The sequence below is a fragment of the Scatophagus argus genome, chromosome 11, assembly GCF_020382885.2.
Source record: "Scatophagus argus isolate fScaArg1 chromosome 11, fScaArg1.pri, whole genome shotgun sequence".
Classification (NCBI taxonomy): domain Eukaryota; kingdom Metazoa; phylum Chordata; class Actinopteri; family Scatophagidae; genus Scatophagus; species Scatophagus argus.
The window spans coordinates 13,882,880-13,896,001 of NC_058503.1; the positions used below are offsets into that span (position 1 = coordinate 13,882,880).

The 13,122-nt window shown below is 40.1% G+C and overlaps 3 protein-coding genes and 1 non-coding gene across 6 annotated transcripts; 3 read left to right on the forward strand and 1 right to left on the reverse strand.

The window, feature by feature from the left end:
* Positions 1-93: 93 nt before the first annotated feature.
* Positions 94-5,120, reverse strand: ankzf1 (ankyrin repeat and zinc finger peptidyl tRNA hydrolase 1). 3 transcript variants are annotated; one of them, XM_046403810.1, is made up of 17 exons: positions 4,960-5,120; positions 4,471-4,614; positions 4,257-4,375; positions 4,048-4,150; positions 3,734-3,945; positions 3,505-3,614; positions 3,206-3,359; positions 2,598-2,820; positions 2,400-2,498; positions 2,087-2,254; positions 1,834-1,962; positions 1,419-1,701; positions 1,198-1,309; positions 939-1,106; positions 775-845; positions 531-646; positions 94-158 (listed from the first exon to the last, which is right to left on the reverse strand). In XM_046403810.1, exons 1-17 carry the CDS (start codon positions 4,970-4,972, stop codon positions 154-156), a joined length of 2,229 nt encoding a protein of 742 aa, XP_046259766.1. In that variant the 5' UTR covers positions 4,973-5,120; the 3' UTR covers positions 94-153. The 3 variants fall into 3 exon arrangements, with proteins under 3 accessions (XP_046259766.1, XP_046259765.1, XP_046259764.1); XM_046403809.1 differs by lacking the exon at positions 94-158 and having other exon boundaries at positions 238-646; positions 2,087-2,251; XM_046403808.1 differs by lacking the exon at positions 94-158 and having other exon boundaries at positions 238-646.
* A 2,303-nt stretch (positions 5,121-7,423) lies between these two features.
* Positions 7,424-7,496, forward strand: trnak-uuu. Its single transcript has one exon. It is a non-coding gene; the product is annotated as a tRNA-Lys (tRNA).
* Positions 7,488-10,195, forward strand: LOC124066938 (hatching enzyme 1.2). The gene is made up of 9 exons (XM_046403816.1): positions 7,488-8,059; positions 8,151-8,193; positions 8,296-8,358; positions 8,473-8,628; positions 8,754-8,871; positions 9,064-9,242; positions 9,440-9,521; positions 9,604-9,728; positions 9,874-10,195. The coding sequence occupies exons 1-9, from the start codon at positions 8,000-8,002 to the stop codon at positions 9,891-9,893; spliced, it is 846 nt and encodes a 281-aa protein (XP_046259772.1). The 5' UTR covers positions 7,488-7,999; the 3' UTR covers positions 9,894-10,195.
* A 629-nt stretch (positions 10,196-10,824) lies between these two features.
* Positions 10,825-12,956, forward strand: hce2l1 (high choriolytic enzyme 2-like 1). The gene is made up of 9 exons (XM_046403812.1): positions 10,825-10,985; positions 11,084-11,135; positions 11,236-11,295; positions 11,390-11,542; positions 11,646-11,763; positions 11,883-12,061; positions 12,173-12,254; positions 12,341-12,465; positions 12,557-12,956. The coding sequence occupies exons 1-9, from the start codon at positions 10,914-10,916 to the stop codon at positions 12,568-12,570; spliced, it is 855 nt and encodes a 284-aa protein (XP_046259768.1). The 5' UTR covers positions 10,825-10,913; the 3' UTR covers positions 12,571-12,956.
* Positions 12,957-13,122: the final 166 nt, after the last annotated feature.

The following is a 13,122-nucleotide window of genomic DNA, read 5'->3' on the forward strand; positions in this document are numbered from 1 at the left end:
TTGGTTATACATCCTAATATCTGTTCAAAGTACTCTGTACAGTTAATCACAGAGTGATGTAGTCCTCTGAGCCATTCACCCGACACGAGAAAATGCTTTGTTCAGCATCTTTATTCTTAATCGCTTCAGCTTTTATCTCCAGTGGCGACTGCTTTAACCTGTAAGATAGCAACTTCAGTCAAACAGTGATCAGAGGTGATTTTGTCTTGAAAGTGTGGAAATGATAACAATGATATATAAACATTATTACCGGTTTTTATTGCACTTAATTTTTGTTACTGTATATTTTGTGAATAAGTAACCATTTATTACATTATGTTTTAAAACAGTACATGATTCCAGTTCAGTTGTCTGTCATGGTAAAATTACATTTGAAGTGCATGTGTAGAATTTAAAATGGGATCATTCTTTTCCCCCAAAGGGAAAATTCTGGGGTAAACAGTGACAACACACATCCATTACCAGAGTTTTATCAAGGCTTTTAGTTTTACTGAGGTAGCTTCTGTGGAAGATGTTTTTTTACGTCTTGCCTGGAAGAGTGTTGGCTTTTCGATGTGCTTGGACACAGCGGGGAGTGCAGAACGAATAGTCCAGGTACTGAAATGGGATCTTCCCGAGCAGAGACTCTCCACAAAACCAGCACCTCCTGATGACAAAGACAAACCCAAATGAAAAGCACACCGATTTGCAGCAGACGTTTTTGAGTGACAAACATTTACAGTATTGTTTAATATGAAATTCTGATTTACATTTCCTAAGCTTGGCGGGTCTTACTTGGCATTAGAGAGGCTGATTCCTGTTGAAGCCGCTTGCTCAGCTAACCTCCTCTCTGCTGCCAGAGCTCTCTATAAATCAAAAAGTAAAACAATTAACTTTTTCAAGATGTTCTCATAAAGCATAAAACTTGAATATCAGAGATTAAATATGCATTGTCTCACCTTTTCGCGGTCAGTCAGAGATGCAAACCTCTTCTTTTCCTCTGCTTCCAGCTCTTGTTTCCTCTTTTCCTCCTTCTGTTCTTTTTCTCGCTGTTTCCTCAAAGCCTTTTGGGCCTTTTTCTTCTCCAGTTGTTTGGATTCAATCTCTGCTGTTAGTGGCCCAGGGACCTTGAGTTTCACAAGCGTGAAGAAGTTTATTAATTTATAAAGAAATGTTCTGCTTGAATTTGATGTCAGAGGTTAGACTGTACGTTCTTACCTGCGCCTTTCTGTAGTCATATTTGTCAGGATTCTCACCCATATATTTACGAAAGACATTCCTCGTGTCTTTGTCTGGGGCAACAACATAAGGGGTCTGCCCTTTCTTATCCCTGTGAAGCAATATTGGAAATTAAGTTTCAATCTTACCACAAGGGCTGCACATTTTCACACTACAGTATTTTTGCTTTAGCAAGACTTAACTGTATTGTTTTTTCATACCTGCAGGCTGGGTCTGCTCCTGTGTCCAGGAGCAGCCTGACCGCTGCCTTTTGTGCAGCTGCTGAGGCAACATGCAGCAAAGTGAAACCTGACGAGTCTATGGGCTTATTGAGTAGAGGCAAAGGACTCAGGACATTGGAGGGGTTGCTCTCTGACCGCTCTTGGCTCTCTGCTGTCTCTCCAGGCAGCTGGAGGAGTCTGCCTAGAGTGTCCACATCCCCAACCTTGCAGGCTGTAAACAGGGCATCCCTCAGACTGTACTCCCATGACTCATCAACAACTTCTAAAAGAGACACAGATAATAATAACAACAATAATAATTATCTTCAGTATATTACAAAGGTAATACCAAGTTTTGGGACTGAGAACTAAGTACAGTATATTGAACAACTGTGAGAAAGAAGCACTAACTCACCTTCCAGTTGTTTCTTACTCTGTGCTTTCCTCTTCCTCCTCTTTGATTGTGTCTCCTGAGGGGTGTCTGCTGCTTGTGTAGCCTCTGGCACATCCTCTTCCTGATTGTCTGCTTCTGTGTTACTCAATTCTGTCACACATGGATATGACATTTCATAAACTTTGCAGAACTTTTGTCTGATAAATAAGCATTCTTTGGGTTTCCATGATGTAGTTACAGCCACCTATGTGATGGTACACTGGACCAGGCCTACCCTCGCTTTGTAATTTGGTTTCCTCCTTCTTTCTCCTCCTTCTTCTCCTGTGTCTGGAGGGGTAGATTTCAGACTCCCTGAGGTCCAGAGTTCCTAATGTCAGCTCCACCATGTCCAGTTGGATGTCTCCTCCCTCTTCTTTATCTGAGCTATCATGACTTTCTTCTGCTGATGTTAAAAATAAAGTGTACTGTAACACCACATGAAACAGTAATAAATTAACATCTAATTTAGTAAGCTTAATTTCACCATGATATTTTACCTATATTGCATTCATAAGTCCACAGGGTACATATTAGCCTAGGAAGCTTACCTTTCTCTTGATCTGTTGTTACTTGTGCTGCATGTTTAACAGTTTTCTTCCAGACCTTCTTAGATGAACTGAAGAGTGCAGACATGTCAGTGTCTTTCCCTAGATGAAGATATTTTGCACAGGGTATTAATTACACCCTGGCTGGACGACAACGAGCAGAAAACATGTCATTATTCCAAGGATATAATTAAAGCTTACCATAAACATGGATGGTGGAAAGCACCTCGTGCACCCTCTGTGTCTCTCGAAAGGTTGCTCTACGTGTGGCAAAGGGAAGCGTGCGGATCCTGGGATCTTTTTTGTGAAGTGGAGCTTCACGGCCACCAAAAAAGATGGTTTTATTGTAGCTGGGGGCTCGTACAAATATTGCACAGGCTTCCTTCAAGTGTTCAGCCCAGCTTACCAGGAGATCCTGAATGTCCTGCAAAAAGTTTTTCCAAGTGTTTAAGTATCCACATGAAAAATGTGCTGTCTCTCCTTATAATTGAGTTTTCTTCTGACAATATGCAACAGTCTCCTCAAGTTTACCTTCGGGAATAAGCAGCCCCTAAACTGTGTGGATGCATGCACACTCTCATAAAAGGAAAATAATTAACCACTGTAAGAGGGGAATGAATATCCTCACAGAAACTTTTAGATGGTACTTGAGAATAATGAATGTAATTCATCAGAATGGATCTTCATTATCCATGTGACATAAAATTAGCTTTCAAAAGAAATTTTTCTGTCCTCTGCGAACAAAATAGATCCCATCATTGTGAAGGGGGAAAAAAAAAAGACTGCTGTTAAATGAATAATAATCTTGCCTTGACTAGGGCTGCCTCATTGTGCCGCCTCAAAGCAGCTCCTGCAGACTTGGGCATGTGACTACGGTTCTGAGAGTCTCTGAGTCCTTGAGCAGTGCCTCGCTTCGCCCGCACGGTGTATCGATGGAAAGTCTTGTGCTGAAGGACTTCTCTTCTGAAAAATAAATAACACTGTTTTGGGCAGATGCTGACACATTACTGAGCTGACTGCCTTATACTTACAATTACAGCCACGACGCGTCATCTAAGATGCTAAATACAAAAAAAAAAAACAAACAAACAAAAAACTGTTCACTCACCCTCGAAATATGGCACCAGCAAAGTGTCCTCCACCTGTCATGAGAATCACCCACACAGTCTTCTTACTTATGGCCTTCAGGGACGATCTCGCATCTTGCTCTTCATCAGACTGAAATATTACAGGAACAGAACATGCAATAATTAGAATAAGGGGGTAAAAACAAACAAAGGTCTGTTAACATACAGATCACACACTGCACGCACTGTATTGTATCTGCTAAGGCTTACCTTGCCCTGCAGAATGCAGCGGTACACTGATAGATATTGTCCTGCTGAGTTCTGGAAAATGACCTTGATGGAAGGCCGGCCGGTAATTAAACTGCTTTCAACTGAGCTCTCATTATCTGCGCTGTTGACGTTGCTGCTTCTCCCCCCACCATCACTATCAGAGTCTTCTTCCTCTGAATCTGACTCTGAGCCTGAGATACTTGACATGTCTCCTGTAAATCAATAACTGAAAATTAATCAGCTGTTACAACCACTTAAACAGTCTACTGCTGCTTTGTCATTAAAGTCCCCAGTAGATGAGCAGGACTCCTCACCAGCTCCAGTCTTCTTCTCAAACTCCTCGGCTGTGACCGGTGGCATCCCTGACATCTTTAGTCTCAAGTTGAACCGGTGCCAGTCGAGCTTGTAGTGCTCCATCTGTAATGTGAACACAAAATATGTTTCACTGAATTGACGGCCCACACTAACACACCGACAAATGTTTCTTTAAGGAAAAGAGGAAAATTTAAAGTCGTCTGATCACCTGCTCTTCGCGATTACTGAAGGAGAACCTGCAGGCTGAGCAGACCATCTTATCTGACACCTCTCTAACCAGGCTGGACTCCCGCTGTCTGACATCCTCTGGTGATTTGTCTTCCAACTCTATGTGGACGTAAATACGCGGATAGGTTTCACACAGACAGAAAAACGACAGTATTGTCTTTACTACAGAAACAAGTGCTACGATTCATACACACCGTACGAGGCTGGGTCAGGGTTTGCAGTCTGCTTCAGGACGGGGTTCACTTCCCTCAGCCCGATGAAGGCATCATCATTTGGGCACAAGTCGAAGACTGAGTGGTAGTCGGCACAAGCTGTCATTTTTTTTCCCACTTCATGACCTGATTTCATTTAAATAAAGAGGAAATATCGTTCGCAGATGAAACAATTCGCTCGGATTACCCTCACAACAACTAACTACACAGGTCTGTTCATAACGACTTAGTCACTCTCTCCTGTCTTTCTGGACATCACAATATTGCCGTCATGAGCTGTCATCAGCGTACAAAATAACTCTGGACTCTGATGTAACGTTACTATCTGCTCTTTGAATGACACGTGTGGTGGTGGCAAACGGTCGCCATTATCTTCAATAAAAGGCTGTGCTCTCTAGCTTTTCTATTAGGTTTTTAAGTTCATTACAACGAACGAGTTACAATTAACTCTAAAAAAAGCAAACAACTTACCATAATAGGACATCTCAGAAAGCTGGGCTAACGTTATGCTAAGTTGTGCTTTTTCCGGACACACCTACAGAAGCCCGAAAGAGTCAATAAAGCCTGAAGGAGAAGGCGTTCACACAAACGCGCTGATGGATGTGAATTAAGCATACGTTTTCACATGTTTGCATGCTGGCTCTTTGTGTAATTGTTCTAAGAAAAATTCTGCACATTTGACGATAAATCTTTACCAGATTTACTCTTTAGTATGGCGACAAATGTCACAGATATGGGCATACTATGTGAGGACTCAGTGTAGACTCAATTATTAGTAACTAATAATTAAAATAATTTTAACGTATAACATTGAACTTTTCTCTTAAACCCGTCAATACAATAATTCAAGTTTCGGTTTTATCAGATTCAAATCAGAATTTTAATGTGAAATTAATTTTAACTTTCCTACTTTTTCTCATTTTACTGTTTGTGTGTGTGTCACATTTATTGTCCAATTATTGTGTGACTCAATCACTCAACTAATTAAGACTGTGGCCTGAGAGAGGTGCATAGAGCTGCAAAGTGTGGTGGCCATTCTCTGTAAATCGGCAACATTAACTGTCCCTTCTCATTTCCAGCTTTGATTTAATTTTTTTTTTTTTTATTTTTAACTAACCTAATGGAGATCTTTTTATTTTTGTCACATTCTCCTGATGTATTCATGAGGGTGGACACGTACACTCAATAAACCAGGATTTGTCCCAAACATACTTCAACACACATTAGGTATTAGTATTTAAGGTGCCATATAAGATGGGAAAGTCTAGCGAACTATCCTGCTGGCCTATTAAGTACAAATGCTTCTCGGACAAGATCAAATCCAACACTTTATTGGGTGGAACAAAAAATATATACACAATTAATTATGCCTGACAAATGTAATTTAAAATGAAAACAACTGTGCCTGTAATCTCTAAAACAAACTTAAATCTGATTCACTTGGATTTGCTCTGATTTCCCTTTGATTTGCTGGCTGGTGCTTGGATCAAAGCCTGTGCTGTTGGTAAAGAAAGATAAAGTATTAAGAATTATTGCATTCTTACTGCAGGTTTTCCAGTATGCACACAACCCTGTACATCCCTTACCGGCCATATTGCGAGTCTTGGCCTCTGCCAGACGTTGCTTCACCTCCTGAATTTCAGCAGTCAGGCTTCTCGCCTTGTTTGTGACGCACTCACTCCTATCCTGCAAATCATTCCTTTCATTTCTGAAAGATAATAAATCTACAGTGAAGTCAAATTTTTTAAATATTCAAGGTCATTCTGTGTCTCTGTGCACATAGCACATTACCTGTTCGCAGAGACTCGATCATTCAGTTGGTCAGAAAGGTGCCTTTCCTCTTGCAGCAGATCACCCAGTTGCTGCAACATATCGACCACTCCACTTTTTTCCATCACCAGGTCCACCCTCCGCTGAGTTTCTCTGGTACTGCAAGTGAGAACAGGACTCAAAAGAGAAATAACAAACTGAACAAAATCCGTATGATATGATGTAATGTACTGCTTGACCAGCATTAAGTTGGGCTAACAGGTCAACTCAAGCTAGCCATGTGAAAAGAACAGGATCTGGGCCCCCTTTCCTTTAGTATTCAAACATTGCACCTTTAAAAGGCATATAAGGGATCCAACACACAAATCAGTTTTTTTTGCTGGAAGAAGGTGTATTTCCCAGGCAGCTTTGGTAAGCATGTTTCGTATACTGCCAGGGACTCGACTCATCATTAAAACCAGGCTCAGTTAACATTTAAACGATGCCATGCTGATGCTGTTAGATTGACGACATTTTGATGAGCGAGTTGGAGGCCGCAGAAATATCACAGGGATTAACAGGTTGAGAAACATATTTTACATCTTAAACCTGGGTGACCAGATTCCACTAGACTTGACTTAACCAAGCCAACGCAATAAAAACGTGTAATGTATTAACGAAACCATTTAATTATCTCCTCCTCGGCAAGCAGTCTTTTCTTCTTGGTCTCCTCGAGTTTGTGAGTGTTGTCTTGAATAGCTTGTTGCAGCTCTTTGATCCGTTCCTGCGGTTTAAGCAGAGAAATGACAACGCTAACAGTTAACATCCCGTAACATAATGTTAACGAGCAGTTTCTTTAGACTCGTGTTATTTCCCCTTGGTAATTAATAACTTTAGCATTAACCTGATTTCCCTCACTTAACGTGAATGTAAAGTTAACCTAGCTGTATTTAGCCACAGACATCCAGCTTTCTAGGATAAGTAACAGCTAACATTACAAATTCAACCTACCGTTGATATTTCGTGTTGTATTGGAAATCTACTGCCAGAGAATGCGGTCATTGTAGCTTATTTTATTTAATTGTCTCGCCGGACTGTCTGACCTGCCTTAGGTGAGATTCGAATTCGTGTCTGTCGGCACTTCTTCCCTCTCTTTTTAGGAATTACTTCCGCTTTCGTTGCTAGAGCCCGGATAGCTCAGTCGGTAGAGCATCAGACTTTTAATCTGAGGGTCCAGGGTTCAAGTCCCTGTTCGGGCGGTAGCTTTTTGATTGTTTTGTTGTGCTTTTCGATTGTTTTTGTTTACTATTGAGGACAAGAGCATGTTATGAACACATGAATTTTGTTTGAGTTACGTGTCTTCTGAAATTAGCAGCGCAACGCAACATGCCAACTGTTGCCAATCTTAGCTTCAGCAGAGAGAAAACAGCACTCCTGGTAAATGTATATGAGATGTCTGAAGCCTAAAATTGCCCCAAATCTGTGCCAAACATTAAACCATTTAATTTAAAACTAGTCATTGAAGTGGGGCTGTTATTACGCACAGTGAGACCTCACATTATCCTGCTGTTAGAGTTGTTGTTTATGAAAGAATCAAACTAATTTGGGGGATTAAACTCACTCACAAACAAATAACAGTAACCCTGTAATTTTCCTGAGATAATCATGGGTATTATCTCAGGACAGTGATTGGGGACACCTATAAAGCTAGACGTTTGAGCAGGTAAAATGGCAACACTGAAAACACATCTGACTGGCAAAGATGGAGCGGATTATCCTCTTGTGCTTGGTTTGCACCTGTCTCACAGCTGTACATGCTCAGGTAAATATGCGTGGGATTGGAGTGGGATTTTAACAAGTTCAACAACAGGCTGCAACAGAATTGCCAACAACTATGACTTTCTTTTTTGCAGAAATTTTTATTCAGCCCAAAATGGGGACCAATTGGCTATAAAGGTAAAAACTATTTAGTTTTGATCTAAGTGTAAATGTGTAAAGTGTGACAGCAGTAAAAAGGCACACATTGACTAAAAACTCCTCTTTTTTCATTTTTTTAAGAACACGAAGAGCATGGTGATGAGACAGTGATGGATGAAATAATTAAAACCAATGAGTTCCTTGGTAAGTTGCACACAATTTAATTAAATGTTGCATTTAAATTTTGCATTTCGCACAACACGCTGTAACAAATGAGCTCCTGTCACCTTGTCTAGAATAACCTCATTTCTGTGTCAGGTTCCCGAATCATAGATGGCACTACCAGTCTCAGAGAGGGAGACATTGCCGTTTCTTCTGGGAGACGCTCCAAGGTCTGCTTCGCTCGCAGCTGCCTCTGGTCTAAGTCAGTGGATGGACATGTCTATGTTGCATATAATCTCTCACCCAAATACTGTACGTTATTTTACTTCTTTAAGTGTAATTAAGTGCTACATGTTACATTATACTTTCTTTTTTTTTTTTTTTTGAGATTCACTGACCGATTTTCTCTTCCTTGTCTATCCTGTGGTAATGAACAGCTGAAATTGAGACAAAGCTGATAAAGAAAGGGATGGAAAACGTAGAGAAAGGTACCTGTGTGAAATTTGTTCCTCGGACTCACCAGCGAGACTACATCGACATCCAGCCAAAGTCTGGGTGAGAGCCTTTCCTTGCGAAGTTTGATTCCATCACATGGTGGTCTTGGTTTAGAACATTACTCCTTCGGCACAATGCCGTTCTGCCTTTCTGCATGTAAGCAATGTGAAATGCGGAGTTGAGTTGCATCTGTTTTGTTTAGAAATATGAGTTGAATTTAAATGGATAAACCTTCAATTGTCAACAATACAGGTGTTGGTCCTACCTTGGTGCGCGTGGCGGAAGACAGACCGTGTCTCTCCAGACTCCTGACTGCCTGCGGGTTGGAGTGATTTCCCATGAATTCATGCATGTCCTGGGATTTGTGCATGAGCAGTCACGCTTTGACCGGGACAACTATGTCACCATCATGTGGCCAAACATTTGGAGGGGTAATTACAAAGGGGTGGGAAGAAGTGTGTGTGTGTGTGTGTGTGGTGGGGGGGGGGGGGTGGCACTGGGGAATGAGATCTTCACAAACTGTTAAGGAATGTTTATAAATAGCTGTAGTTGTATAGCAAAGATGAAATGCTTTAAATTTTAAAGTACTTTCATTTTTAACTGTGAAGCGTTTTCCAATTTCCAACAGATCGGGTGAGGAATTTTGAGAAATTCAAGACAGAAAATCTGGACCTACCGTACGACTATGGTTCAATCATGCACTTTGGGATGTAAGTAATAATGTAATGTAGATCACTCCATATTTTATAATGTGGTTCATGAATTGTAATGTCACATGTTGTATATGTTTAGGTATGCCTACTCTCAGGATGGAAATCCAACCATCATTGCTAAGAACAGCAAGAACATAAAACTGGGCCAGACGTCGTCTCTGAGCCACATTGACAAGCTGAAAATCAACAAGCTTTATAAGTGTGGTTGGTACCAAACATCCTGAACTAACCTCCATGATTTCAGTACTAGTAACCCTGCTGCAAAATGGGCAAATAACAGTAAACATGTCACTCATTTTCAAATGTTTCAAACAATTGAATGATTCTTTTCACTCTCTCTTCGTTGCAGGTGATGCAGATGATTACTAACCACACTGAACTGAGTTCAAACAGGAATGCACTGAAAGCTAATATGATAAACTGATGTTAAATCATGGAAACAATTTCAATAAAGATTCGTTCAAGCTTTCTATCAGCATTTCATCTGTGCACATGCAGTCTTGTGTATTTACACGAGTATCATGTAGCTGATGTTGAGCTTGGATGTCAAATGTAGTAAAAAGAAAGAAACAGATAACATGGTTTGAAGCAGTTGCATGAAGAAAATGTAATGTCCCACTTGTATGCATACTTGCACACATAATATTGTAGTAAAATAAAGTTTTTGAAGAATTAAAGAATCGGTCTTTTGATAACATCAAACGAGAAATTGTTATAAATATGTCTTAATCACAGGTAGACTGAAACACTTTCCTGGATCAAAAACAGTATAGTATATTTGCAGTATGACAGACCTGAATATACCTGAAGCCATGCACCCTGAAGTCAGATACAAAAATTTTGTAGTACTCATGTTCAGAGGTAAGATTTCTTTCCTCAGTCGATAAAAATAGAAAATAATATTTATGAAAGGATAAGAATTTGTTTTTATATATTTACCTATGCAACCAAATGATTGTTGTCAAGACAGTTATCATCTGATAGTTTATCACAAAATCACTGGTTGCTGGTACAGTCAGACAAAAATTGCTGGTCTTTTGGACTGGGTGGACGGTTATTCTCCAGATAGAAACTGCTGAGTTGCAGCACATCCAACAGCAAAACACCTTTAAGTGTCTCATTTCTGAAAGTGCTGAATCTTAATATGCACTGCAGTTAAGTACAGTGCACAAGTAAAGGTCAGCATCAGGACCACCTGTTACGGATCAGCAGCAGACTTCAGTAAATTACATGCAGTGGATGATGAGGGGTCTTAATCGTGCTTCATCATAGAACATGTGCCCAATCAGTACGGAGCACTACAGGAGAAGAGGGTATATAGATTCAGTGGAGGTGAGGATTTCATTTGCACTGGACGACTGCAGACTGAAACCAGTCTGAAACACAACAATGCATTCTACAATGATACTTCTGGTTATCTTGTTTGGCTTGTTGACCCAGGCCCACACTCTACCTGTTAAGGTCAGTACAAAGGCAAAATATTCTATAGCAAATGCGCCTTTTAACTCTTGTCATGCTATGCATCCAAGAATATGCTATAATACACCTTTGTATTACAGAATTCTACTGGAGTACATGAGGGAAAAGTGAGGTTGAAAAGGAAATACTCAGGTGGGCTCTTGGAAAAAAGGCTATTTTTGCATGCACTTCATCATGCATGTAAATAGTACTTGATAATTTTTGACCATTAAATCTGCCTTTTTGTGTTCAGATGAGATTACAGACCGCGATGAAATGAGCGTGATGGATCAAATCCTGCTAGTCAATTACAGTAAGTAAGCTTTAAATTACATAAAATTGTACTAATTTAAGTTTTTTAAGTGTACCCTGACTCAGTTGTGCTTGTTTTTGTTTTTTCTTATCAGATTTGCGAGTCCCTAGAGGACTGTTATTCAGAGAGGGAGACATTGCTACCTCATATATACGGAGCGCCATAACGTGTCCTGGCAATGCCTGTCTGTGGCCTAAATCAATTGATGGATTTGTTTATGTACCATACATCCTTTCTCCACTATATGGTATGAAGCCACAGATCAGAAGAAATTCTGCAAAGACTTCAAAGCTTTCTGTTTAACAAAAAACGATTTTTTGTCCTTTTTTGTTTGTTTTTTTTAATGCCAGACGACATGGACAGAATCACAATAGAAAACGGGATGCAAGACATTTCCTCAGGAACATGTATTAAATTTGTTCCACGCACTCACGAAGGCAGCTTCCTTGATATTCAGCCTAGATATGGGTGAGTATGTCTGCTGCATGTGGCTTTAAATATGTTGAGACTGACCGTGTATATGATTTTTGTGCTGTGTGATTTCGCAATGTGATGATGACTCGTCTTTTCTGTTCTGCACCCCCAAGCTGCTGGTCATTTCTGGGGCAGATAGGAGGAAGTCAGACCCTGTCACTGCAGACTCCTGGGTGCATGTGGTCAGGAGTGGCTTCCCACGAGTTAATGCACGCCCTTGGCTTTGTACATGAGCAATCTCGCTCAGACCGAGACCACTATGTCTCAATTGTATGGAAAAACATCATGCCGGGTAGTTATTACTTAACATTATATTACTACATTCAGAAAAGCTTTTCTTCACCTGGTTAATCCTTTTCTCACTAAATGTGTTTTATGTCTGTTCTCTTTTATTTACTGACAGAACAAGTGCATAACTTCAGGAAACAAGTGACAAACAATCTCAATAGTCCGTATGACTATGGCTCTGTCATGCATTATGGAAGGTGAGCTTTGAGACAACATAATTATAGCCTCTGTCTATGTTGCTGCAGCATCACTATACTATATACTTTATGTGTCTTTCATACAGATATGCCTTCTCTGAAGACGGTGGACCAACAATTATCCCCAAACCAGATCCTTACATTCCCATTGGCCAGCGAGATGGACCCAGTATTCTAGATCTTCATAAAATAAATGTCCTTTATAACTGTGGTAGGTAAACTCACACATGTATTGACCGAAAAGAAAATCTTTCTTACGTTCAAAATGAATAATTACATGTTCTCTCTATTCCTCACTGTAGGTGCCAACGAGTAACTGCATCCAGAGTTATTCTGTTCAAATCTGCTCTCAGGTCATGTCAGATTTGAAAAGTGGTTAATTATAACTTTTGGTCTTAAGTAGAGCGTGTGGGCAACATTACTATATAGCAATTTCATTTTTTTTCTCTATTAGTATTTTGAATCATTATCACAAATTCTAGTCTGTACTTTTAGAGTGCAATCTACTAATCTGTGATTAAGTGCCATCATGTGCGAAAAGGGGCAAGCAAAAATTGAAAGCTGCATTTTCCTAATATAACAGAAATCAGCAGTGTGATGATTATTGGTGCCAGATACATCGCTTCATCCAATCTCCGCATCACTTTGTTCCATTTCTGCCTCCTTCTCAGCTTCCACTCACTTTAAATAAAGAAAATGCAACAATAAGAGCAACGGTCTTCATTTGTCATATCTCTCTCTTGCAGAGGTCTTACATTGTGGTCCATAGTCTACTTTCGGGTGGACTATCCTTCCTGTGCCTTCTGGAATTAATAATGATTTTATTGAAATAATAATAATAAAAAAGATTAATTACTTCTGTACCTTA

Excerpts from the sequence above, each read along its gene's own strand:
- ankzf1 (XM_046403808.1), bottom strand. Across the intron at positions 1,107-1,197 it reads ATGACTACAGAAAGGCGCAG|GTCCCTGGGCCACTAACAGC; the intron begins GTAAGAACGTAC and ends GTGAAACTCAAG. Across the intron at positions 846-938 it reads CTCTGACTGACCGCGAAAAG|AGAGCTCTGGCAGCAGAGAG; the intron begins GTGAGACAATGC and ends TTTGATTTATAG.
- LOC124066938 (XM_046403816.1), top strand. The coding sequence starts at position 8,000 with ATGGAGCGGATTATCCTCTTGTGCTTGGTTTGCACCTGTCTCACAGCT. Across the intron at positions 8,060-8,150 it reads TCACAGCTGTACATGCTCAG|AAATTTTTATTCAGCCCAAA; the intron begins GTAAATATGCGT and ends TCTTTTTTGCAG. Across the intron at positions 9,243-9,439 it reads GTGGCCAAACATTTGGAGGG|ATCGGGTGAGGAATTTTGAG; the intron begins GTAATTACAAAG and ends AATTTCCAACAG.
- hce2l1 (XM_046403812.1), top strand. The coding sequence starts at position 10,914 with ATGCATTCTACAATGATACTTCTGGTTATCTTGTTTGGCTTGTTGACC. Across the intron at positions 10,986-11,083 it reads CCCACACTCTACCTGTTAAG|AATTCTACTGGAGTACATGA; the intron begins GTCAGTACAAAG and ends TTTGTATTACAG. Across the intron at positions 11,764-11,882 it reads GATATTCAGCCTAGATATGG|CTGCTGGTCATTTCTGGGGC; the intron begins GTGAGTATGTCT and ends TGCACCCCCAAG.